General features: G+C 48.3%; 1 protein-coding gene across 6 annotated transcripts in view; it reads right to left on the bottom strand.

Moving 5' to 3' along the window:
- The window catches only part of eif2ak4 (eukaryotic translation initiation factor 2 alpha kinase 4), a 117,262-nt gene that overhangs the window by 36,944 nt on the left and 52,904 nt on the right, over positions 1-27,414 (bottom strand). For all 6 annotated transcript variants that reach the window (XM_078406086.1, XM_078406089.1, XM_078406088.1 and 3 more), the window contains 8 exons: positions 24,274-24,353; positions 23,020-23,121; positions 17,668-17,718; positions 16,770-17,006; positions 12,305-12,380; positions 6,881-7,002; positions 3,999-4,048; positions 994-1,162 (listed from right to left, as the gene is read on the bottom strand). In XM_078406086.1, coding sequence (XP_078262212.1) covers positions 994-1,162; positions 3,999-4,048; positions 6,881-7,002; positions 12,305-12,380; positions 16,770-17,006; positions 17,668-17,718; positions 23,020-23,121; positions 24,274-24,353 — 887 coding nt within the window. The remainder of the gene's footprint in view (positions 1-993; positions 1,163-3,998; positions 4,049-6,880; positions 7,003-12,304; positions 12,381-16,769; positions 17,007-17,667; positions 17,719-23,019; positions 23,122-24,273; positions 24,354-27,414) is intronic.

Genomic DNA, 27,414 nt, shown 5'->3' with positions numbered 1-27,414 from the left:
CTTCTCTCCAGAGATGTTGCCTGTCCCGCTGAATTACTCCAGCATTTTGTGCTTATCAACACATGGTGGCACAGCGGTAATGTTGCGGCCTTACAGCGCCAGAGACCCGAGTTCGATCCCGACTATTGGCGCTGTCTGTATGGAGTTTGTACGTTCTCCCCGTGACCCTTGTGGGTTTTATCCAAGATCTTCTGTTTCCTCCCCCACTCCAAAGACGTACAGGTATGTAAGTTAATTGGCTTGGGATCAATGTAAATTGTCCCTAGTGTGTGTAGTGTAGTGTTAATGTGCGGGGATCGCTGGTCGGTGCGGACTCAGTGGGCCGAAGGGCCTGTTTCCGCGCTGTATCTCTAAACTAAACTAAACATTACAATCCTGGTGATGATTTAAAAAAAAGGAATGTCTGTTTGGGACTAGTTTTCCTTCAAGTTCTTTCCTGCTTAATATTATATAGAAACATAGAAAATGGGTGCAAGAGTAGGCCAATTGGCCCTTCGAGCCAGCACCGCCATTCATTGTGATCAGGGCTGATCATTCACAATCAGTAACCCGTGCCTGCCTTCTCCCCATATCCCTTGATTCCACTAGCCCCTAGAGCTCTATCTAACTCTCTTTTAAATTCATCCAGTGAATTGGCCTCCACTGCCTTCTGTGGCAGAGAATTCCACAAATTCACAACTCTCTGGGTGAAAAAGTTTCTTCTCACCTCAGTTTTAAATGGCCTCCCCTTTATTCTTAGACTGCGGCCCCTGGTTCTGGACTCCCCCAACATTGGGAACATTTTCCCTACGTCTAGCTTGTAATAATTTTATACGTCTCTATAAGATCCCCTCTCATCCTTCTAAACTCTAGTTGAATACAAGCCCAGTCTTTCCATTCTTTCCTCGTATGTCAGTCCCGCCATCCCGGGGATTAACCTAGTGAACCTACGCTGCACTGCCTCAACAGCAAGGATGTCTTTCCTCAAACTAGGTCTATGATCTGAATACCAACCTGCAATACAGGAAACAACTGGATGATTTCGGCAATGGTGTGGATGACCTCCGCGTCTGGCAGTAGGTTGCTGGTGATTGGTGTGACAATATCAAATGCACACTCCAAGAGTTCTTTAGGGTGGCACCGGTCCAGCTTCCGAGGTCTGAACACCCTTTCAATGCAGTACCTGGGGAATAAGCAACACACACGATAAGAGTCAACATGCTGTTGAAACAACTCTCTCGGCCAGTTCCTGTGGACTAGAGGGTAGCCACTGTAACCCCACTTTTTAAGAAAGGAGGGAGAGAGAAAACGGGGAATTATGAACCTGTTAGCCTTACATCGGTGGTATTTATTCACAAAATGCTGCAGTAACTCAGCAGGTCAGGCAGCATCTCAGGAGAGAAGGAACGGGTGACGTTTCGGGTCGAGACCCTTCTTCAGACTGATGTCGGGGGGGGGGGGGGGGGGGGGCGGGACAAAGGAAGGATATAGGTGGAGACAGGAAGGTAGAGGGAGACCTGGGAAGGGGGAGGGGAAGGGAGGGACAGAGGAACTATCTAAAGTTGGAGAAGTCAATGTTGGAGAAGTCAAAATATGGCGACTCGTGCATATGCGATCTACGCAGAAAAGAACTTCATTGTGCAGTACACACGTGACAATAAAAGCACCATTCAACCATTAAAACTACCCTACACACACTAGGGACCATTTATATTTTATACCAAGCCAATTAAACTACAAACATGAACGTCTTTGGAGTGTGGGAGGAAACCGAAGATCTCGGAGAAAATCCCACGCAGGTCACGGGGAGAAGGTACAAACTCCGTACAGACGGCGCCCGTGGTCGGGATGGAAGCCGGGTCTCTGGCGCTGTAAGCACTGGAAGGCAGCGACTCTACTGCTGCCCCTCCTAGACAAGGGAGGAAGGCACAGCTTTCAATATACTGTGAAGCAGCATTTTGGGGAGAATTGTGTCCATTTGATTATTGTGGTGCACCAGTCAATATTCAAGTGTTTTATTTGTCCCATATGCAACTGCACAGTGAAATTATGTTTGTATATACAGGTGCTCCTCAACTTACGATGGGGTTACGTCGCGAGAAACCCGCCAGAAACCGAAAATATCGTAAGTCGCAATGCATTGACTGCACGCGATCACGTGGCCGGAAGCAAGCCATTTGCACCATCGCAAAGCCGAAATATCGTAAGTCGAAGCATCGTAAGGCGGGGAGCACCTATAGTATACATGCGGGCGCAGCCATTATTGACGCCATTACTAAGTCCAAAGTCCAGTCATGAGATGCCATCCAATTTACAGCAAAGGTTAATTAAAGAGGGAGGAAGGAACTGCAGATGCTGGTTTAAACCAAAGATTGACACAATATAAGCTGGAGTACCTCAGCAGGACAGGCAGCATCTGTGGAGAAAAGGAATAACTGATGTTTCGGTTCACCTAATGAAGGGTCTCGACCCAAAACGTCACCTATTCCTTTTCTCCAGAGATGTTGTCTGTCCTGCTGAAATACTCCATTCTTTTTGTGTCTATCTTCAGTAATTAAATAGGTCCCATCCAATGAAATAATTTATAAGAAAATAACTGCAGATGCTGGTACAAATCGATTTATTCACAAAATGCTGGAGTAACTCAGCAGGTCAGGCAGCATCTCGGGAGAGAAGGAATGGGTGACGTTTCGGGTCGAGACCCTTCATTAGGTGAACCGAAACATCTCGACCCGAAACGTCACCCATTCCTTCTCTCAATGAAATAATTTCATGTCTTGTTGCCAAAAATCATTTCTCACCCCTCACCCACTAGTGGCAGAGTCTAGTACTAGAGGTCACAGCCTCAGAATTAAAGGACGTTCTTTTAGGAAGGAGATGAGGAGGAATTTCTTTAGTCAGAGGGTGGTGAATCTGTGGAATTCTTTGCCACAGGAGGGAGGTCTGGTTAGTGGATATTTTAAAGTAGAGATAGATTCTTGATTACATAGAAAATAGGTGCAGGAGGAGGCCATTTGGCCCTTCGAGTCAGCACCGCCATTCATTGTCATCATGGCAGATCATCCACAATCAGTAACCCGTGCCTGCCTTCTCCCCATATCCCTTGATTCCAATAGCCCCTAAAGCTCGATCTAACTCTCTTTTAAATTCATCCAGTGAATTGGCCTCCACTGCCCTCTGTGGCAGAGAATTCCACAAATTCACAACTCTAGGTGAAAAAGTTTTTTCTCATCTCAGTTCTAAATGGCCTCCCCATTATTCTTAGACAGTGGCCCCTGGTTCTGGACTCCCCCAACATTGGGAACATTTTTCCTGCATCTAGCTTGTCCATTTTAAATGTTATAATTTTATACGTTTCTATAAGATCTCCTCTCATTCTTCTATATTCCAGTGAATACAAGCCCAGTCTTTCCAATCTTTCCTCATATGACAGTCCCGCCATCCTGGGGATTAACCTCGTGCACTGCCTCAATAGCAAGGATGTCCTTCCTCAAATTAGGAGACCAAAACTGCACACAATACTTCAGATGTGGTCTCACCAGGGCCCTGTACAACTGCAGAAGGACCTCCTTACTCTTATACTGGTGGTGTACTATTAGGTTATGGGGAGATGGCAGGAAAATGGGATTAGGAGGCAGAGATAGATCAGCCATGATTGAAAGTGCCGAATGGCCTAATTCTACTCCTATTCCTTATGATCTTATGATCCACCAGTCGTAACTCAAGTATGACTCCATACATGCGCTTGGACAGTGAATTACAGCAGGGTATTAAGCAACAGGGGCATCATGTTCCAATCTGATCATGTGATCACATTACCTGTCCCACAGGCACATCACACAGGACCTTCCAGTGAGCAGAACAGCAGTCGACTTTACCTTTCTGTAACCCAAGTGACACGAGGCTTGTCAGTGACCAGGGCCATCTGACTTGGCACCAACTAGGAGACTAACTTGGTCTTCACATTTCAGACCCCCATTTGTGAAATCCAAGCAGCTTCAGTAAACTCTTCTGCTCACCTTTTTAAATTGGTGATGTTGTTTCTTGCCACAAACCTCGCAAATGGCACCTGAACAAAGAAGATGAAAGGCACATGTGTACTCAAGACCACCTCTTGCCTTTGGGGTATTTGCCTCCTGGTCTAATAAACATTCTTAATTTTCTATTGTTAAATGGCAGCTTTGAATTTTTCTTTACATAAACAAGCTCCAAAAAAATTTAATGACAAAGTGATTGCAGAATATGGTGCAGGAGGACATCCATCATTGCAAATGGAAAAATCTGCAGATGCTGGAAATGAGAAGGTTGAGGGGAGACTTGATAGAAGTAAATAAAATTACTAGACCAAGTTGGACCCAAACCACTCCTGCATTGGTGCAGCACCCTCTCCTCCCCCGCTCCCCCTCCCCTCACCCCCTCCCCTCACCCCCTCCCCTCTCAACCCCCCTAATCCTCCCTCCTCTTCCCCCTCCACCTCCCTAGGAGATAGATTTAAACATTAAAATGTGAATAACTTTAAAAACATAACACCGATTTCAATGAAACTTCTTCCATTAGCACCAAAGGGACGACGGTGAACCTAAAATTGTCACGCTATCGTGTACCGTTTTGGCTGTAGTTCAGGAACAAACAAACAAACAAACGAGAGTTTTGGTATATAGAAGAGAGGCATAGATGGGGTAGACAGTCAGAACCTTTTCCCAGGGTTGAGTTGTCCCACACTGGAGGGCATAGCTATAAGATGAGAGGGGGAAAGTTTAATGGAGATTTTTTTTAGTTTAGAGATACAGCGTGGAAACAGGCCCTTTGGCCCACTGAGTCCGTGCCGACCAGCGATCCCTGCACACTGACACTATCCTATACACACCAGGGACAATTTACAATTTTACCACAGCCAATTAACCTACAAACCTGCACGTCTTTGGAGTGTGGGAGGAAACCGGAGTACCCGGAGAAAACCCACGCGGGTCACGGGGAGAACGTACAAACTCGTCGTCAGGATGGAAGCTGGGTCTCTGGCGCTGTGAGGCAGCAACGCTACCGCTGCACCACCGTGCCGTGGTTGTGGGGCAAGTTTATTTTACAGAGGGTGGCAGGGTCTGGAATGCTTTGCTAGAGGTGGTGGTGATAGGATAGTGGCTTTTAGACAGGCACATGGAAGTACAGGGAGGGACATGGATCATGTACAGGCAGATGAGGTCAGTTCAGCGAGGCATCATGTTCAGCACAAACTTTGTGGGCCGAAGGGCCTGTTCCTGCGCTGTGCTGTTCTATGTTCTAAAACAGAACATGCTGGAAACAATCATCAGGAGAGGCAGCATCTGCGGAGAGACCAGAGCACGTTGAGAGAGAAAGAGATGTTGCAGGTCCGGAACCTTTGTCAGAACTGACGAGAGATCTCTGACCTGAACTCTACTTCACTTTCCGCAGGTGCTGCCTGATCCACTTCCAGATTACAGGTGTAATGCTGAGGCTCTACAAGGCGCTGGTCAGGCCGCATTCAGAATACTGTGAGCCAACAGTCTGCCTGTCCTTTCCTTCTTTGTGCTTTAATTGTATATGTTAAATGTATGTTTTTAGTGTTCTTTAGCTTGTTTTATTTTATGATGGGGGGGGGTGGGGGTTGGGGGAAACTTTTTCTAATCTCTTACCTCGACGGAGATACGTTTTTTTTCCCGTATCGTATCTCTGTCCGCACTGCGGCCTAACATCGGGGAGTTGGCGGCCTCAGCTGGAGACCGACTTTGAGAGCTCCACCGCGGTCGCCTGCGGACTTACCATGGTGGAGCCCCCGATCCCTTTGCCAGGCGTCGACCTCGGAGCTCCAACCGTGGGTGCCTGTCATCACGGAGCCCGCGGTCTCTGGTTAGAGACCGACTTCGGGAACTCCAAGCCACAGGAGCTTCGACCGCCCCAACGCGGGGGCTTCGACCGCGCCGACGTGAGTCTTCGATCGCCCCAACGGATGGTTCGACTGCCCCGGCCGCGGGAGAATAAAGATGAAGAAGGCTGGACTTTTTTGCCTTCCATCACAGTGAGGAATGTGGGGAATCCCGCTGTGGTGGATGTTCATGTTAACTTTTACGTAGTTGTGTGTCTTGTAGCCTTTTTTTCCGTATGGCTGTAAGGTAATTTACATATCACTGTATCTTAATTGGTACATGTGACAATAAAAGACCTTTGAAATTTGGGCCCCATATCTGAGGAAGGATTTGCTGGCTCTGGAGAGGGTCCAGAGGGGGTTTACGAGAACCATCCCAGGAATGAGTGGGATGAGCATATGATGAGCGTTTGTCGGCACTGGGCCTGTACTCGCTGGAGTTTAGAAGGTTGAGATGGGAACTCATTGAAACTTACAGAATAGTGAAAGGCGTGGACAGAGTGGATGTGGAGAGGATGTCTCCACTGGTGGGAGAGTCTAGAACCAGAGGTCATAGCCTCAGAATTAAAGGGCGCACTTTTATAAAGGAGATGAGGAGGAACTTCTTTAGTCAGAGGGTAGTTAATCTGTGTCACAGAGGGCTGTGGAGGCCAAGTCAGTGGATATTTGTAAGGCAGAGATAGACAAATGGTTGATTAGAACGGGTGTCAAGGGATATGGGGAGAAGGCAGGAAAATGGGACTAGGAGGCAGAGATCAGCCATGTTGAATGGCGGAGTGGACTCGATGGGCCGAATGGCCTAATTCTCCTCCTATAACTTGTGAACTTCCAGCAATTTCTGCTTTTAACCCATCATTGTAATGACAGTAACTAACTTGAGAAAACGTGAAAATGCCATAAAGGTAGGCATTACACGGGAAATAAAGTACATAATAGCCACTCAGTGTTCTTGGCGAAGTGCCACACACCATTCACATGGGATGTGCCAATACAGCTGGTCAACACAAACACACGACTTACCCTCAGGTCATGTGGAAGCATGACCAACATTCCACTGTGGTCCATGAAGTACGTTCCTTCACAATTCTCAAATAACTTTTTGTTCTTTGGCATAAATAGTTGTGCATTTAACCAAGTGGCGCCTGCAAAAAGAGTTTAAATGCGCAGACATAACCACAAACGTCCAAAGTCAGGAACATTGGCGGAAAAGGGGGCAGGTGATAAACATTGGGTCCAAGGTTTGTCGCAAGGCGTGGTTTATTCAGGACTTCAGGGCATTGGTCTGTTGGGGGAGTCCAGAACCAGGGGGGTCACAGTTTAATATGGGGTAGGCCATTTAGGACTGAGATGAGGAAAAGCTTTTTCACCCAGAGAGTTGTGAGTCTGTGGAATTCTCTGCCACAGAAGGCAGTGGAGATCAAGTCACTAGATGTTTTCAAGAGAGAGTTAGATAGAGCTCTTAGGGCTGACGGAATCAAGGAATATGGGGAGAAAGCAGGAACGGGGTACTGATTGTGGACGATCAGCCATGATCATACTGAATGGTGGTGCTGGCTCGAAGGGCCGAATGGCCTAGTCCTGCACCTTTTGGCTATGTTTCCATGGTCAGGTTGGGTAATAGCACAAAGAACCACATAGCACAGGAGGGTAACCCGTGCCCGCTGATCCACGGGGGACTTCAGTGGAGCTATTAATCTCATTATCCTGCTCTTTTCCCACAGCCCAGCAAATTTATTTCCTTCAGGCGTTTATGTAAATCTTTTCCTAATCTTAAAATCAAAGTCAGTAGACTTTAATTTTTTTGGACCACTGGCTAAATATCTTTAATCTATGTCTTCTTATTACTGCTCCTTCTTTTAATAGAAACATGTTTATCTTTGCTTAAGATAGACACAAAAAGCTGGAGTAACTCAGCGGGTCAGACAGCATCTCTGGAGAAAAGAAATAGGTGATGTTCTTCTTCAGACTAAGGGTCACGGGAAAGGAAAACGAGATACAGATGTAGAGAGATGTAGAACAAATGAATGAAGGATAGGCAAAAAAGTGACGATGATAAAGGAAACAGGCCATTGTTAGGTGTGGGCTAGGTGAAAACGAGTTACAGACAATGAGACTCAACAAGACGACTTTGAAGCTGGTATGACTTGGGTGGGGAAGGGATGGCGAGAGATTATTTAATCTCTCTTAGTGCAAGGATTATTTAAAGTTAGAGAAATCAACATCATACCGCTGGGGTGTAAGCTACCCTAGTGAAATATGAGGTGCTGTTCCTCCAATTTGCGCTGGGCCTCACTCTGACAATGGAGGCTCAGGACAGAAAGACCTCTTTACTTCCACAAAACACAATTTCATCTAAACTTTAAACACTTCTGTTGTTTATTCTAAACCCTCTCTACTCCAAGATGAACAATCTATGTTCTTTAATACTAATTTGAGGAAGGACATTCTTGCCATTGAGGGAGTGCAGCGTAGGTTCACCAGGTTAATTTTCGGGATGGCGGGACTGTCATATGATGAAAGAATGGGTCGACTGGGCTTGTATTCACTGGAATTTAGAAGGATGAGAGGGGATCTTATAGAAACGTATAAAATTATTAAAGGACTGGACACGCTAGAAGCAGCAAACATGTTCCCGATGTTGGGAGAGTCCAGAACCAGGGGCCACAGTTTAAGAATAAGGGGTAGGCCATTTAGAACTGAGACGAGGAAAAACTTTTTCCCACAGAGCGTTGTGAATCTGTGGAATTCTCTGCCTCAGAAGGCAGTGGAGGCCAATTCTCTGAATGCATTCAAAAGAGAGTTAGATTGAGGGCTAGCGGAATCAAGGGATAAGGGGAGAAGACAGGAACAGGGTACTGATTGTGGATGATCAGCCATGATCACATTGAATGGCGGTGCTGGCTCGAAGGGCAGAATGGCCTCCTCCTACGCCTATTGTCTATGTATCTATACCCGATATGCATTCCTACCACACGGGGGCAGCACAGTGGTGTGGCTAGCAGAGCTGCAACCTCATAGCACCAGAGACCTGGGTTCAATCCTGACGTCCGGTACTGGCTGTGTGGAGGTTGCGTGCTCTCCCTTTGGATTCCTTCGGGAGCTCCAGCTTTCTCCCACATCCCAAAGGCACACGAGTCAGTCGGTTAGCCCGCCACTGTAAATTGTCCCGAGTGCGTAGACAAGTGCCTGAGATCATTCCCCAGCCTCCAAGAAATAAAGTCCGCTCCTGATACCACAGGCCCTCAGGTCACAGAGTCAGACAGGACTGAAACAGGCCCTTTGGCCCACTTTGGCCATGCCTACCAGGATGTCATATCATATCATATCAGATATATACAGCCGGAAACAGGCCTTTTCGGCCCACCAAGTCCGTGCCGCCCAGCGATCCCCGCACATTAACACTATCCTACACCCACTAGGGACAATTTTTACATTTACCCAGCCAATTAACCTACATACCTGTACGTCTTTGGAGTGTGGGAGGAAACCGAAGATCTCGGAGAAAACCCACGCAGGTCACGGGGAGAACGTACAAACTCCTTACAGTACAGCACCCGTAGTCAGGATCAAACCTGAGTCTCCGGCGCTGCATTCGCTGTAAAGCAGCAACTCTACCGTTGCGCTACCGTGCCGCTACCGTACCGTACCGTCCTACCCACTCTGGTCCCACCTTTGGTCCATGTCCCTCAAAACCTTTCCTAATCATGTATCTGTCCTCTCCTCTGGCAGCTCATTCCATGTATCCACCACTCACTATGTGAAAACGTTGCCCCTCATGTTCTTATTAAATTTTTCACCTTTCCCCTTAAATTTAAGTCCTCTGGTTCTTGATTACTCTACTCTGGGGAAAAGACTCACTGCGTTCACCCCATCTATCCCCCTCATGATTTTACACACCTGTACACCATTCCCCCTCAACTTTGTGTAGGAAAATAACTGCAGATGCTGGTACAAATCGAAGGTCTCACAAAATGGTGGAGAAACTCAGCAGCATGTCAGGCAGCATCTCTGGAAAGAAGGAATGAACGACGTTTCGGGTCGAGACCCTTGGGTCTGCCTGACCTGCTGAGTTACTCCAGCATTTTGTGACTCCTCAACTTTGTGGTCTGCAAGGAATAAAGTCCAAGCTTGCCCAACCTGTGCTTATAACTCAGGCCTTTAAGTCCTGGCAATAGACAATAGGTGCAGGAGGAGGCCATTTGGCCCTTCGAGCCAGCACTGCCATTCAATGTGATCATGGCTGATCATTCTCAGTCAGTACCCTGTTCCTGCCTTCTCCCCATACCCCCTGACTCCACTATCCGTAAGAGCTCTATCTAGCTCTATCTTGAATACATTCAGAGAATTGGCCTCCACTGCCTTCTGAGGCAGAGGCAACATCCTCGTCAAACTTCTCTGCACTTTCATCGGCTAAATGACAGTTCCTGCACGGTGGCGCAGCGGTAGAGTTGCTGCCTTACAGCAAATGCAGCGCCGGAGACCCGGGTTGAATCCCGACTACGGGTGCCGTCTGTACGGAGTTTGTACGTTCTCCCCGTGACCTGCGTGGGTTCTCTCCGATATCTTCGGTTTCCTTCCACACTCCAAAGACATACAGGTATGTAGGTTAATTGGCTGGGCAGATGTAAAAATTGTCCCTAGTGGGTGTAGGATAGTGTTAGTGTGCGGGGATCGCTGGGCAGCACGGACCCGGTGGGCCGAAGGGCCTGTTTCTGCGCTGTATCTCTAAATCTACATCTAAATCTAAAACAACGGAACGCAATTCTCCAAACGTCAAAGTTGCCTGATATCATCTGCTGCTGGCCCTGATGTACCATGGTCTTTTCTTGCTTCCAGTTCCTCCCCCCTACAATCAATCTGAAGGGGGGTCCCAACCCAAAACATCATCTATCCATTTTCTCCAGAGAAGCCGCCTGACCCACTGAGTTAGTCCAGCCATTTGGTGTATATCTCTGGTATAAACCAGCATCTGCGGTTTTATTACAATCCCCTCAAATGTGGCTTCACCAGCATCTTGTACAACTGCAACATAACATCCCGACTTCTATACCCAACACCACTTACCGATGAAGGCCAATGTACCGGAAGCCTTCTTGCCCACCCTATCTACCCGTGACGCGGCTTTCTGGGAACTGCACTCCTAGACCCCTCTGCTCTGCTACCCTCTCTCTCTCAGGCCCTCCCATTCACTCTGACGATTCTCTGAGTCGCGACATCGCTGGGTCCTACATCTTCTCTGCGCTTTTTCCAGCCTCATGGCATCTTTACCAAGAGCAGGGAGACCAAAGCTGAAGACAATACTCAACCATCTTGGACAACTGTCAATGAGAAGCATCAGGACCTTATCACCAGAATCTAAAATTCCAATACTAGAGGGAATAGCTTTAAGGTGAGAAGGGGCAAAGTTTAAAGGAGACTAGACCAAGTGGACCCGTTGGGCCCAAACCTCTCCTGCATTGGTGCAGCACCCTCTCCTCCCTCCCCCCCCTTACCACCTCCCTCTACCCCCCCTCCTCCTCCCATCCCCTTCCCCCCTCCCTCCCCTCCTCCTCCCACCCTCCTCCCCCTCCCTCCCCTACCCCCCTCCCCCCACTCCATCCCCCTCTCCCCTCCTCCCCTCCCCCCTCATCGGGTAGATCCAGAGTCTCTTGCCCAGAGTAGAGGAATCGAGGACCAAAGGACATAGGTTCAAGGTGAATGGAAAAAGATTTCATAGGAATCCGAGCGGTAACTTTTTCACACAGCGGATGATGGGTGTATGGAACAAGCTGCCAGAGGAGGTAGTTGAGGCTGGGACTATCCCATCGTTTAAGAAACAGTTGGACAGGTACATGGATAGGACAGGTTTGGAGGGATATGGACCAAGTGCAGACAGGTGGGACTAGTGTAGCTGGGACATTGTTGGCCGGTGGGGGTGAGTTGGGCTGAAGGGTCTGTTTCCACACTGTATCACTCTGTGACTCTATGAAGGGCCCGTTTCCACACTGTATCACTCTGTGACTCTATGAAGGGTCTGTTTCCACACTGTATCACTCTGTGACTCTATGAAGGGTCTGTTTCCACACTGTATCACTCTGTGACTCTATGAAGGGCCCGTTTCCACACTGTATCACTCTGTGACTCTATGAAGGGCCCGTTTCCACACTGTATCACTCTGTGACTCTAGGTCCACACTTGTACTTCCCCCCCCTCCCCCACCCCCACCCCTCCCTCAAGGCGGGTCCTCCATTGTTCTTCCCCCCACCCCTCACGGCAATCCCCCCACTTTCTTCCCCTTCTCCCCCCATGCCAGGTCCTCCTTTGTTCTTCCCCCCTCACGGTGATAGTACATGTTAATGTAAAACAAGGCAGCTTATGCCAGAGACAGCTAAGTGACGTGGTACCAAGGATGGGGTTGGGTCAGTGGATGTGGACAACAAGGTCATCACAAGGTGGTTCACTCACCGTGCCTCTTGAATACGCGACACACGGTCTCCCACACAAACTCCTGCACCATGTTGTGCTGCAATGAGAAACTGCCCTGAAGGCACAACAGTAAACCCTTTACATCTTTGGACAGAACAGACTAAATTGCAATCTGAACCACATTTTCCACTGACTCTTCAGAACAAAAAGAAGAGAGACCACCGCAATGAAAGTTTGCTCGCTTTTGTACAATTCACAATGAACACAAAGGTGTAGGGATGGAACCGCAGATGCTGGTTTACACTGAAGATAGACACAAAATGCTGGAGTAACTCAGCATCTCTGGAGAACAGGAATAGGCGATGATTCAGGTCGAAACCCTTATTCAGACTGAGAGACAGGGGGGGAGGGAAACTAGAGGCATGAAAAGGTTCAGAACAAATCACCGTTGGCGCCAATGACCAAGGACAGGTGGAGCCCACAATGGTCCATTGTTGGCTCTGGAAGAGGTGATAACGAAGGGATATCTGGATGTGTACAGTGGAACTGGCAGGATGACTAGGGTGGGGGAGGAGCAGAGAGAGAGAGCATGCAGGGATTGCTTAAAATGGGAGAAGTCAATGTTCATGCCGCTGGGCTGCAAGCTACCCAAGCAAAATATGAGGTGCTGTTCCTCCTATTTGTGTTGGGCCTCACTCTGACAATGGAGGAGGCCCAGGACAGAAAGGTCAGAGTGGGAATGGGAGGAGGAGTTAAAGTGTTTGGCAACCGGGAGATCGCGTAGGCCTAGGCGGACTGAGCGGAAATGTTCAGCAAAACGATCGCCGAGCCTGCGCTTGGTCTCGCCGAGCCTGCGCTTGGTCTCGCCGATATACAGGAGTCCACACCTGGAACAGCGGATACAGTAGATGAGGTTGGAGGAGGTGCAAGTGAACCTCTGCCTCGCCTGAAAGGACTGTCCTGGATGGAGTCGAGGGGGGAGGTATAGTGACAGGTGTTGCATCTCCTGCGGTTGCAGGGGAAGGTTCCTGGGAAGGGGGTGGTTTGGGTGGGAAGGGACAAGTTGACCAGGGAGTTACGGAGGGAACGGACTCCGTGGAAAGGGGTGGAGATGGGAAGTAGTGGCCAGTAGTGGGATCCCACTGGAGGTGGCGAAAATGTCGGGGGATTATTTTGTTGTTTGTTGGCTGATGGGGTGGAAGGTGGGGACTAGGGGGACCCCGAGCCTGTTGTGACTGGGGGGAGGGGGAGCAAGAACGGAGCTGCGGGATATCGAGGAGACCCTAGTGAGGGCCTCATTTATGACGGAAGAGGGGAACCTCCGTTCCCTAAAAGAATGAGAGCATCTAGGATGTCCTGATATTCTGGGCGCAGATGCGGCGTAGACGGAGGAATTGGGAGTAGGGGATAGTCTTTACAGAAGAAGTGTAGTCGAGATAGCTGTGGGAGTCAGTAGGTTTGTAATAGACGTCAATCGATAGTCCATCTTCTGTGATGGAGACGGTGAGATCAAGAAACGGAAGGGAGGTGTCGGAGATGGTCCACATGAATTTGAGTGCAGAATGGAAATTGGTGGTGAAGTTGATGAAGTCCATGAGTTCTGCATGGGTGCAGGAGGTAGCACCGATGCAGTCGTCAATGGAGCGGAGGTAGAGTTTTGGGATAGGGCCAGTGTACGCCTGGAACAGGGATTGTTCGACGTGCCCATAACTAGGCCTTGGATTTGGAGGAAGTGGGAGCGGCGAAGGAGAAGTTGTTGAGGGTGAGGTTGGAATTTGACTGAAACGCTGCCCACTTTGTTCAAGGTAGTAATTACGTCCTAGCCTCACAGATTTTCTCTGCAAGATAAAGGTAGCTGAGGAGTCAAGGCTGGCAGTGAAGCATTATTTTACTTTTGAAGTACAGAGGCTGACAGACCCCTCAAATAAGCTCTGAACTGCATGGACTATTATTGTTATTATTACACAAGTATTGTTTGATTTTTATGTGTACGTATTGTGATATCATGAGAGGTAGAGTCATAGAGGGGAGATACATTTCCTCCCGGTGGATGCAACAAGGACTACAAACCATCATGGCTGCCAGCAAAAGACTACAAAACCCATAGTCAGCAGGGCTGCCAGCTGCCTGCCCTGCTGACACTGATTGCTGCTGACACTGATTGCTGCTGACACTGATTGCTGCTGACACTGATTGCTGCTGACACTGATTGCTGCCCAGCTGAACCAGATGAGCTGATTGCCTCAGTGAGAGAGCTAAAAGGGAAGGGAACCAGTGTATTTAAAGAGAGAAACAACGACTGGAGCAGAGAGGGAGAGAAGCAGTGTTTGAGTTATATTCTGTAAGAAGGCAGCAAGCCACAGTTTTGATTTAACTACCTGTTTTGGTTTTGTGTACCTGTCTGCAAACAATTAAGTTTACCTGTTTTTTGGAAATATATGGAATTTAAGTTTGAAAACAAGAACTTTTCTGTCTTCATTTCCGGCACCCACACCTCCCAACCTTCAAGAGAAAAGCTCCCGACCTCTCAAGACATCACAGTATGTGTGCGTGTATGTAAACATATGTGTGTGTGTAGTGTAGGAAGGAACTGCAGATGCTGGTTTAAACAGAAGACAGACACAAATTCTGGAGTAACTCAGCGGGACAGGCAGCATCTCTGGAGGGAAGGAATGGGTGACGTTTCGGACCGAGACAAAGAGTCTCGACTCGAAAAAGTCACCCATTCCTTCTCTCCAGAGATGCTGCCTGTCCCGCTGAGTTACTCCAGAATTTGTGTCTATCTTCTGTTTAAACCAGCATCTGCAGTTCCTGCATCTGCATTTTGTGTCTATTTTCTTTTATAAACATAGCACAAAAAGTAAGGAAATTTGTGTTTGGTAGATTATTTCTTTGTTGTAACAATGCTTCTTGGCAATAAATCTTATACCGTTGGAAAGCCTGTTTATTTCCCTTTTAAATGGTGCCACATTTGTAAGGAACATGCATTTGTGGGATGAGCAGCAGAGCTGAGTATGTGGGTTGCGCCCATGAAAAATCTGCCAAATCTTCTCTGCCAATGCCAAACAGCTTATTCTGCCATTGACTCTTGTTCGGTGTTGTTTGGTGGATTGGATGATTGAAGTCTGAAGAAACAAGACATATTGGCAATTTAACAATTTATTCATTTAATAAACAGGAGCCTCAGTAGCGTGTGGATGAACCATACACAGCCATAACAGCCTGGCACCTCCTCCTCATGCTGGTCACCAGCCTGGTCACACACTGTTGTGGGATGGCATCCCATTCTTGTCAGCACCTGGGGTACCAGAAGCTCAAAACAAGAGTCAATAGCAACAGCAGAATAAGCTGTTTGGCATTGGCAGAGAAGATTTGGCAGATTTTTCATGTGCGCAACCCATATACTCAGCTCTGCTGCTCATCCCACAAATGCATGTTCCTTACAAATGTGGCACCATTTAAAAGGGAAATAAACAGGCTTTCCAACAGTATAAGATTTATTGCCAAGAAGCATTGTTACAACAAAGAAATAATCTACCAAACACAAATTTCCTTACTTTTTGTGCTATGTTTATAATACTCACATACAATACACATTACAACACATATAATACACATAATACACATATAATACACATACTGCGGCACGGTGGCGCAGCGGTAGAGTTGCTGCCTTACAGCGAATGCAGCGCCGGAGTCCCGGGTTCGATCCTGACTACGGGCGCCGTCTGTAGGGAGTTTGTACGTTCTCCCCGTGACCTGTGTGGGTTTTCTCTGAGATATTTCTCAGTTTCCTCCCACACTCCAAAGACGGACAGGTATGTAGGTTAATTGACTGGGTAAATGTAAAAATTGTTCCTAGTGTGTGTAGGATAATGTTAATGTGCGGGGCAGTGGGCAGTGCGGACTCGGTGGGCCGAAGGGCCTGTTTCCGTGCTGTATCTCTAAATCTAAAAAAAAATCTATATTTACACATATTTTTTTTTAGATTTAGATTTTAGATTTAGAGATACAGCGCAGAAACAGGCCCTTCGGCCCACCGAGTCCGCGCCGACCAGCGATCCCCGCACATCGCAGGTCACGGGGAGAACGTACAAACTCCGTACAGTACAGCACCCGTAGTTGGGATCGAACCTGAGTCTCCGGCGCTGCATTCGCTGTAAGGCAGCAACTCTATCGCTGCGCCACCGTGACCGCCCTCCATACATATATCTGTATATATGTGTATTTGTGCACAAAATGCTGGAGTAACTCAGCAGGTCAGGCAGCATCTCAGGAGAGAAGGAATGGGTGACGTTTCGGGTCAAGACCCCTCTCCAGACTGATGTATTTGTGAGTATGTGTATTCATACACAACAATTTATTTTCCTCTCGTTTATTATATTGTTTACAGTGCACTATGTTTACATATTCCGTTGTGCTGCTGCAAGTAAGAATTTCATTGTTCTACCCGGGACGCACGACAATAAAACACTCGTGACTCTTGACGGCATCCAGTTCCTACCTTATGAACGTCAAAATCGTAGGTGAAATCCATGGCAGGAGTGATGCGCTGAGAGAAGATCTGAGTGACCATTGTTCGGTACGCCTTGCTGCTGGTGTTGGCCAGCGTGTGGTGCAGCATCTCGTGGAGCTCCGACTCCTCCATTTGGGGAGGCGGGAGGTGCTCGCTCTTCAGCAGCTCCACCACCGTCGGACGTTTGGCCGGGTCGTGGTTCAGCAACCACCCGATGATCAACCTCTGTGGCGAGGACCAACAAAAGGGGCAAACGGGATATTAGGTGCTAATTCGCTCCAGTCTTTCAACATATGATAGTCCCGCCATTCCAGGAATTAACCTAGTAAACCTACGCTGCACGCCCTCCCTTCCCATTCCCACACTGACCTTTCTGTCCTGTACCTCCTCCACTGTCTCAGAGTGAGGCCCAGCACAAATTGGAGGAACAATACCTCATATTTCACTTGGGTGGTTTCCACCCCAGCAGTATGATGTGTAGAAAAAAAACTGCAGATGCTGGTTTAAATCAAAGGTAGACACAAAATACTGGAGTAACTCAGCGGGTCAGGCAGCATCTCGGGAGAGAAGGAATGGGTGACGTTTCAGGTCAAGACCCTTCTTCAGACTAATGTCAGGGGAGGGGGCGGGACAAAGATAGTATGTAGTCGGAGGCAGGAAGACAAGTGGGAGATCTGGGACGGGGGAGGGGAGAGAGAAGGAAAGCAGGGTCAATCTGAAGTTAGAAGTCAATGTTCATACCGCTGGGGTGCGGACTCGGTGGGCCGAAGGGCCTGTTTCCACGCCGTATCTCCAAACTAAAACAACCATTTCTGAAAATCATCCCTGCCCCACAACCTACGAGCCAATGACCATTGGACAAGCAAAGCAAAGCTGAAGGACGTGCCTGTTTTGAATATTTTTCTTCATCAAAATCTTCAGGAAATTCAATCGTTGGCTGGGAGAGAAGAAAAGTTTCAATCAGTTCACAAGCAATATATCTTCATTGAACTAACATTTAATTTCCCTCTCCTGGATACAGTGGCACACAGTACTGGAGTTGGCTTATTATTTTCATGCTGTAAAACTGTGTTTGGTGACCTATCCTGGCAGATCACGACTACGAAAGAGAAAATGAACAGCGCGCAGAATATACTGTGCATAGTTACATATTCCACCGGGTGGCGCCGTCAGCGACGGCAGCCTCGCCAACGGTCTCTGTGTTTTCGTCTTTTTTGTTAGTTAAAAGTTTGTGTTAATGTTCTCTGGTTTTATGTGGGAGGTGGGGGAGGGGGTGGGAGGAAACTTTTTTTCAATCTCTCACCTTGCCAGAGATGCGATTGTTTTCCAGATCGTATCTCCGGTCGCTCTGCAGCCTAACATCATGGAGCTGGTGGCCTTGCTCGAGACTGACTTTGCGCCCCACCGCGGGGCCGCGGACTTACCATCAGAGCATGCGATCCCTTGCCTGGGATCGACGCCCCAACTGCGGCCTGTGTTTTTCACCATCGAGGAGCTCGCAGTCTCGGGTAGAGACTGATGTCGGGAAGCTCCAAATCGCGGAAGGTTTCAACCAGCCCCGACCCGGGGTCAGATCGCCCGGTGGGGGGGAGCTGAGATCCCCCCCCCCCGCCCAATGGAAGACTTTGGGGGGCGGCCACGGTGGCGCAGCGGTAGAGTTGCTGCCTTACAGCGAATGCAGCGCAGGAGACCCAGGTTCCATCCTGACTACGGGCGCCGTCTGTACGGAGTTTGTACGTTCTCCCCGTGACCTGCGTGGGTTTTCTCCGAGATCTTCGGTTTCCTCCCACACTCCAAAGACGTACAGGTATATAGGTTAATTGGCTTGGTAAATGTAAAAATTGTCCCTAGTGTGTGTAGGATAGTGTTAATGTGCGGGGATCACTGGTCAGTGCGGACCCGGTGGGCCGAAAGGGCCTGTTCCCACACTGTATCTCTAAACTAAACTGATATCAGAGTTAAGAAACTAGCATCAGATGGGGCTTATGAGGAAGAGAATGTGAGTGGGAAAGAACCAAGCAGGTGTTTAGAAAGGCCAAAAGGGACCATGAAATGGCATTGGCCAGTCGGGTTAAGGAAGATCCCAAGGCATTACACACGTTAATAGTTTAGGTTAGTTTAGTTTAGAGATACAGCGCGGAAACAGGCCCTTTCGGCCCACCTGGTCCGCGCCGCCCAGCGATCCCCGCACATTAACACCATCCTACACCCACTAGGGACAATTTTTTTACATTTATACCAAGCCAATTAGCCTACAAACCTGTACGTCTTTGGAGTGTGGGAGGAAACTGAAGATCTCGGAGAAAACCCACGCAGGTCACGGGGAGAACGTACAAACTCTGCACAGACAGCACCCGTAGTTGGGATGGAACCCGGGTCTCCGGCGCTGCATTCGCTGTAAGGCAGCAACTCTACCGCTGCGCCACCATGACCGCCCCCCCCCAAAGTCTTCCTAACTTCCCACATGGTGCAGGAGGAGCATGCGGCCATCCCACCTGCCAAGTGGGTGATGAGGGAAAAGGTAACACCACTCCATGGTATAGGAGGGAATCCATGCTTGATGCAGGTGAGGTGCAGAATGAGAACCTATCACCTGCATTCACCGAGGAGATGGACTTTGAGGACAGTGTGGGGAATACAAATATGCCAGGGCAGTTTGAGATGGAGCAGGAGGTGGTGCTGAGGCACTTGAAGAACATTAAGGTGGATAAGTCCCCAGGGCCTGATGGGATCCATCCCAGGTTATTGAGGGAGGCAAGAGAGGAGATTGCGGGGGCCTTGATGAGGATCTTTGTTTCTTCTCCAGTCACAGAGGACTGGAGAGTGGCCAATGTTGTTCCTTTGTTTAAGAAAGGAAGTAGGGAGAATCCTGGGAACTATAGGCCGGTGAGCCTCACCTCAGTGGTGGGGAAACTACTGGAGAGAACTCTCAGATGGGGTTTACTCCCGTTTGGAAGGGAATGGGCTAAGTAGAGATAGAAAGAATGGGAGATTGATGAAGGATGTTGTCTACACGGATTTTGGTAAGACTTTTTAATAAGGTCCAAAGACAGACACAAAATGCTGCAACAAATCAGCGGGGACAGGCAGCATCGCTGGAGAGAAGGAACGGGTGACGTTTTGGGTTGAAGCCTTTGTTCATGGGAGGATGAGTGAGAAGATTAAGGTGTACGGGGCTCACGATGACTTGGTCGTACAGATTCAGAACTGGCTTCATTGTCGGAGACAGAGGGTTGTGGAAGGTAGATATTCTGGCTGGGGGGTCTGTGGCCAGTGGAGATGAGGAACGCAGAGCCAGACCGATCTTATTTGTTTGCTTGGGCCACTGGACTTTCCATGAGCTTTGCAGCCTTGTGTGCTTGTGCTAGGTTAAATCAATCAATCAATCAATCAATCAATCAATCAATCAATTCTCTCTCTCTCTCTCTCTCTCTCTCTCTCTCTCTCTCTCTCTCTCTCTCCTCTCTCTCTCTCTTCTCTCTCTCTCTCTCTCTCTCTCTCTCTCTCTCTCTCTCTCTCTCTCTCTCTCTCTCTCTCTCCTCTCTCTCTCCTCTCTCTCTCTCTCTCTCTCTCTCTCTCTCTCTCTCTCTCTCTCTCTCTCTCTCTCTCTCCCCCTCTCTCCCCCTCTCTCCCCCTCTCCCCCTCTCTCCCTCCCCCTCCCTCCCCCTCCCTCCCCCTCCCTCTCTCCCCCTCTCTCTCCCTCTCTCTCTCCCTCTCTCTCTCTCTCACACACGCTTGAGGCTACACTATCACAAAAATGCTGAACTTGCTAAAGCTCGTAGTAATCAGTAGCCCAAACCGCAGAATGTTCCAGCTTGTCTTCAGAGGAGAAAAAGACAATGTATAAGAACGAAAACAGTAAACAGCCATGCCGGCTAAACCTTGAGTAACAGCATGTTAGGGCCTTATAAGGGAAAACTGACTATGTTCCAATAACTGATTGGTTGTAGTAAACTGTAAATTGTGGGGTTTTGGGGAATAAAGTAAGCTGATTCTCGGGGCTGGTGAGACACGTTTCCACTGGCCCTGGAGTCCGCGACTCTGTGTGTGCTTTTAGAAACCTGTCTACGAGATCTCTAATAAACTACGGATAAGTGAGGCCTGTGCCGACTGATTATTATCAACCAACTGACCGGGAACTCGACATGACCAGTGGAGTTTCTCAGGGGTCTGTGCCCGGACCCTCTGCTGTTTGTGATATACAAACGGCTTAGTCATAAACGTAGATGGGTTGGTGAGTAAGTTTGCCGACGACACCAACATTGGAGGAGTTGCAGACAGTGAGGGATGCTGTCAGAAGATGCAGCGGGACACAGATCAGCTGCAGGGAGTGGCGGAGAAATGGCAGAGTGTCTTCGGGAGCTTGAATGTAAGGAGAGAGGATACAGTAATGGCAAAACCCTTAACAGCATTGATGTGCAGAGGGATCTTGGAGTCCAAGTTCATAGCTTACTGAAGGTGGCAGCACAGGTAGATGGGGTGGTGAGGAAGGCATATGGTCTGCTCGCCTTCATTGCTGGGGGCATTGAACTTAGGAGGCCATATTGCAAGCCCTGTAGGAGTTTGGTTAGGCCGCATTTGGAGTATTGCGTGCAATTGTAGTTGCCCCTTAACTAGAAGAATGTGGAGAGGTGGTTGACCAGAATGCTGCATGGACTAGAGGGTTTCAGCTACGGGGAGATGTTGGATAGACTTGGATTGTTCTCTCTGGAACGTCCGAGGGTTGCAGAAGGACATCCATTATTGCAAAACTGCAGATGCCGGAAGTGTGAAGGTTTAAGCGAGACCTGATAGAAGTATGTAAAATTATGAGAGGTATATACAGGGTAGACAGTCAAAACTTTTCTCCGAGGGTGAAAATGTCCAACCCTAGAGGGCATAGCCATGAGGTGAGAAGGGAAAGTTTAATGGAGACCAGACCAAGTGGACCCGTTGGGCCCAAACCTCTCCTGCATTGGTGTAGCACCCCTCCTCCTCCTCCCCCCTCCTCTCCCCCTAACTCCCTCTCCCCCACCCTCCTCTTCCCCTCCCCCTCCGCTCCCCCCTTCTCCTCCCCCCACTCCACCCCCCTCAGCCCCCCCCATCCTTCCTCCCTCCCTAGAAGATAGATTTAAACTTTAAAATGTGAATGGGCCCAAACCTCTCCTGCATTGGTCCAGCACCCTCTCCCCCCTCCCTCCATGCCCCTCCCCCCACTCCACCCCCCCTAAACCCCCCCCTTAGCCACCCTCTCCCTTCACTCCCCTCCCCCTCATCCCTTCCCCTCCCACCCACTCCATCCCCCTAAATCCCCCCTTATCCGCCCTCCCTCCGAGGAGATAGATTTAAATTTTACAATGTGAATAACTTAAAAAATATAACACTGCTAATGAAACTGTTATTAGCACCAAAGGACGACGGTGAGTAAGGTGGGCCTAAAAATTGTCGCGCTATTGTGTACCGCTTTGGCCGTAGTTCAGGAACAAACAAACAAACAAACAAGAGTTTCGGTATATAGATGTGCGGGGCACTTTTCTTTACATGGAGAGTAGTGGGGCCTGAAACTCACTGCCAAGTGGTGGTGGTGGAGGCATCTACAACAGTGGCATTTAAGAGGCTTATAGATATGGAAGTGCAGGGAATAGGGGGTTATGGATCATGTACAGGCAGACGACTGGCTTCTACAAATTACCCCTAGTGTGAAGATAGGATACGGGTGATCGCTGGTCGGCCCGGACTCGGTGGGCTGAAGGACCTGTTTCCACGCTGTATCTCTAAACTAAACTGGCTGGCACCGGGGCGCAGCGGTAGAGTTGCCGCCTTATAGCGAATGCAGCGCCGGAGACCCGGGTTCGATCCTGACTACGGGCGCCGTCAATACGGAGTTTGTACGTTCTCCCCGTGACCTGTGTGGGTTTTCTCCGAGATCTTCGGTTTCCTCCCACACTCCAAAGACGTGCAGGTTTGTAGGTTAATTGGCTGGGTAAATGTTAAAAAAAAGTCCCTAGTGGGTGTAGGATAGTGTTAATGTGCGGGGATCGCTGGTCGGCGCGGACCCGGTGGGCCGAAAGGGCCTGTTTGCACGCTATATCTCTAAACTAAACTAAAAACTAAACTATAGTATCAAGGTGTTTTGACCAGAATTGACCAGAGTTGAAAACACAAGCTGATTATTTCTCTACAGTAGACACTTGCCTCAGAGTTACAATGATTTCCAATCTATTACGACTCCATTGACGAAGAACAGGTTGGTACCTACCATTCGAAGTTTGCAGAGGATGGAGATTCTCTCAGAAGCAGTTACCATGGGATGGTAAGACATCTCAAAGAAAATGATTCCTAAACTGAACAGATCCACCTTCTGTAAGAGATGATAGTGAATCGTCAACATCTACACACAGCAACAGAAGGAACACATCACACAGGCAATTCCAAACATATTTTTTTAATCACCAAAGATAGACACAAAATGATGGAGTAACTCAGCGGGACAGGCAGCATCTCTGTGTGACGTTTCGGGTCGAGACCCATCTCTCCAGAGATGCTGCCTGTCCCGCTGAATTACTCCAGCATTTTGTGTCTATCTTCGGTGTGAATCAGCATCCAATTCCTTCCGAAAAAACAAAAATTCATGTTATTTGTTTAGTGATTCCATTGATTCTGTTTTTTTTGATGTGCCATGCCTGACAAAGCAACTCTTATCCTTTAATTATCCTGAAGGGTCTCGACCCGAAACGTCACCCATTCCTTCTCTCCAGAGATGCTGCCTGTCCCGCTGAGTTACTCCACCATTTTGTGTCTATCTTCAGTTCAAACCGTCACCTGCAGTTCCTTCCGACACACTCTACCCTTTAATTAGTTGTTTTGATTAGGGGGGAAGGTACATAACTGGGGCAAGGCAGATTATAACGTCATTAGGCAGGAGCTGGGAGGGGTAGATTGGGAGCAGTTGTTATTGGGTAAATTCAGAGCTGACATGTTGGAGTTATTTAAAGGCCAGATGATCAAAGTGCAGGCTCAGCATGTTCCAGTAAGGAGAAGGGATAATGACAGCAAGGTAAGGGAACTGTGGATGATTAAGGAAGTTGTAAACTTGGTCAGGAGCTTATGAGGAATACAAAGCAAGTAGGAAAGAGCTCAAAATGTGCAGGAAAAAAACTGCAGATGCTGGTTTCAATCAAAGGGAGACACAAAATGCTGGAGTAACTCAGCGGGTCAGGCAGCATTTTCTTTTCATACAAACACTATGAGAAAAAAAAAATTCACCCAGAGAGTTGTGAATTTGTGGAATTCTCTGCCAGAGGGCAGTGGAGGCCAATGCACTGGATGAATTTAAAAGAGAGTTAGATAGAGCTCCCGGGGCTAGTGGAATCAAGGGATATGGGGAGAAGGCAGGCATGGGTTACTGATTGTGGATGATCAGCCATGATCACAATGAATGGCGGTGCTGGCTCGAAGGGCCAAATGATCTCCTCCTGCACCTATTTTCTGTTTCTATTAGCACGATGTTTACCTGGTTATACGTAGCCTTTGCGTTGCCTTGTACCTCTGGGCTCACGTACAGGGCAGTGCCAACCATTCCAGTTAAATTACCTGCAATTGACACAAATTCAGAGCTGGTCACGTACACAAATCAAATTAAAGTGGGACTTAAGAGACACAAGAGTCTGAACATGCTTTCATCTGGAGCAAAAAAACAAACTGCTGGTGGAAAAGGTTGAGATTTTACAAGGCTTACTTTAATCTTCAGTAGATTAAAAAAGAAAAATATCTGATTAAAAATTATATGATAGAAACAGCAATCTAGATATTGGCAGCTGTCCACTGAGAGCAGGGGGTAATGATAGATGAAAAGCAGACACCACCAGGTTAGGATTGGCTGGATGGTCTGACCAAAAGCACTGTAGCCTCAGCAAATGCAGATAAAATGTGGGACACTGGATCTATTGATACCATTTCAATCTCTCCTAGGGCTGCCAACTGTCCCGTATTAGCCGGGACATCCCGTATATTTGGGCTAAATTAGTTTGGCCCGTACGGGGCCGCCCTTGTCCCGTATTAGTAGGGTTGCCAACGATCTCACTCCCAAATAAGGGACAAAAGGTGATGTCACCGCCACGCGTCCCACGTGACCTCACCCAGCCAGTGGCCACTTGCTCCCGCTCCACTAATGGCGGCCGCCCGGGCCGGGAGATGGAGCGGGAGCACGAGGCCGCTGGCTGGGTGAGGTCAAGTGGGGAGCGGGGGGGGGCGGCGACGTCACCCTTTGTCCCGTATTTGGGAGCGAGGAAGTTGGCAACCCTAACCTCTCCCCTAATACACACTGGGAAATAGGGGCATTAGTCCATTGGGCCTCTCAAGCCTGCCCTAATATTCATATAGCTGAGGTAGCAAAATATGGCTGATCTGTGCAAGTCTCAATTCCTCTTCTGTGCCAGCCTCAATTCCTCTTCTGTGCCAGTTTCCCCATACACCTCATTCCTCAATTTGTCAAAAATTAATCTACTCCAAATACATTTGATCTCTTCTCTGAGGGTCACCACCTTGTTGTGATGGTGAAGCTTGCATGGATCCCAATGGCAGTGTGTAGGAAGGAAATGCAGATGCTGGTTTACACCGAAGATAGACACAAAATGCTGGAGTAACTCAGCGGGACAGGCAGCATCTCTGGAGAGAAGGAATGGGTGACGTTTCGGGATGGTTCTCGACCCGAAACGCCACCCATTCATTCTCTCCAGAGGTGCTGCCTGTCCCGCTGAGTTACTCCAGCATTTTGTGTCTATCTTTGGAGCGATGGCAGGGTCACCCATGGAGGGCAGTTTGAGGAGAGGCTCCTGACAACGTCAGGCCCAAGAAGAAGGATTCAACAGTGAACGAGCTGGAGTTTGGGGTCTGGCCAGCAGGTGGAGCACCGCAGCAGCTGAGAAGGTGGAAGAAGGTTGAGGCTGGGGAGATATCCAATCATTGTGGGAAAATAACTGTAAGAGCTCCACATAATGGCGGACCCGGAACTTGTTGATGTGGGGACAGAGGGGACTCCAATCATTGTGGAGTTCACGCTGTTAGACCCAGGTCTGTCTCTGTCAAGGACTGTAAGGTGCACCAGTCTCCTCACATTAAAAAACGTTATGCACATGCAATGTTTGGGGCAACGTTTCCACACAGAGGGTGGTGGGCATATGGAATGAGCTGCAGAGGAAGTAGTCAAGGCAGGTAAAATAACTATGTTTAAAATACATTTGGAAAGGTCGATGGATAGGAAAGGGTTCGATATGAGCTAGATTCGGGCAAATGGGACTAGCTTGGATGAGCATCTTGCTGGGCACTGGCCTGCCTTCGATCTGAACGACTCCATGACTCTAGCCTGAAATGTTATTGTTTCCCTCTCCACAAAAGCCGTTTGACTTGCAGTGTTTCCAGCATTTTTCTGTTTTGTTTCAGATTTCCAGCACCTGTACTTTTTGCTTTTCTGTTGTTGTGACAACAGGGGGTATGGGGAGAAAGCAGGAGCGGGGTACTGATTGAGAATGATCAGCCATGATCACATTGAATGGCGGTGCGGACAAGCTCGAAGGGCCGAATGGCCTCCTCCTGCACCTATTGTCCACTGAAACGGGTGCTCACTTGACTTTTTATTACATGTAAAGATCAGTCCCTATGTCAATGCAGCGCGATTTGAATGCCGGACATATATTAATAAATAACGTACAAATTCAGCATCTCCATCATTTAAACAGAAGCCATTTTCTTCACGGATATACGATTAAGATGGCAGTTTCAAATGCAAGTTTGTAGGACATAAGCAAAAGCTTCAAAGAAATGGGTTTGAAGTGGTTTATATTTAAAATGTTACGATTCTGTACTTATAGCTTAGAACTTGACTTAAATATGTACGGTTCGCATCAGGAGATGAAAGTGCCATTAACACAGTTGTACAGGGTCCTAGTGAGACCGCACCTGGAGTACTGTGTGCAGTTGTACAGGGCCCTAGTGAGACCGCACCTGGAGTACTGTGTGCAGTTTTGGTCTCCAAATTTGAGGAAGGATATTCTTGCTATTGAGGGCGTGCAGCGTAGGTTTACTAGGTTAATTCCCGGAATGGCGGGACTGTCATATGTTGAAAGTCTGGAGCGACTAGGCTTGTATACACTGGAATTTAGAAGGATGAGAGGGGATCTTATCGAAACGTATAAGATTATTAAGGGGTTGGACACGTTAGAGGCAGAAAACATGTTCCCAATGTTGGGGGAGTCCAGAACAAGGGGCCACAGTTTAAGAATAAGGGGTAGGCCATTTAGAACAGAGATGAGGAAAAACTTTTTCAGTCAGAGAGTTGTGAATCTGTGGAATTCTCTGCCTCAGAGGGCAGTGGAGGCCAATTCTCTGAATGCATTCAAGAGAGAGTTAGATAGAGCTCTTAAGGATAGCGGAGTCAGGGGGTATGGGGAGAAGGCAGGAACGGGGTACTGATTGAGAATGATCAGCCATGATCACATTGAATGGTGGTGCTGGCTCGAAGGGCCGAATGGCCTCCTCTTGCACCTATTGTCTATAATTCAAACTGACATTTAAGAATCGTCTCAGACAGAGAAGAGTAGTGCAAGATTCAACTTAACAAACAAATCGAGTCAAGAGAATTTGATTGAATAAAATG

This window comes from Rhinoraja longicauda, chromosome 10 (assembly GCF_053455715.1).
Source record: "Rhinoraja longicauda isolate Sanriku21f chromosome 10, sRhiLon1.1, whole genome shotgun sequence".
Classification (NCBI taxonomy): Eukaryota; Metazoa; Chordata; class Chondrichthyes; order Rajiformes; family Arhynchobatidae; genus Rhinoraja; species Rhinoraja longicauda.
Note: the sequence above shows the minus strand (reverse complement) of the source record. Positions and strands in the feature narration are given on the sequence as shown.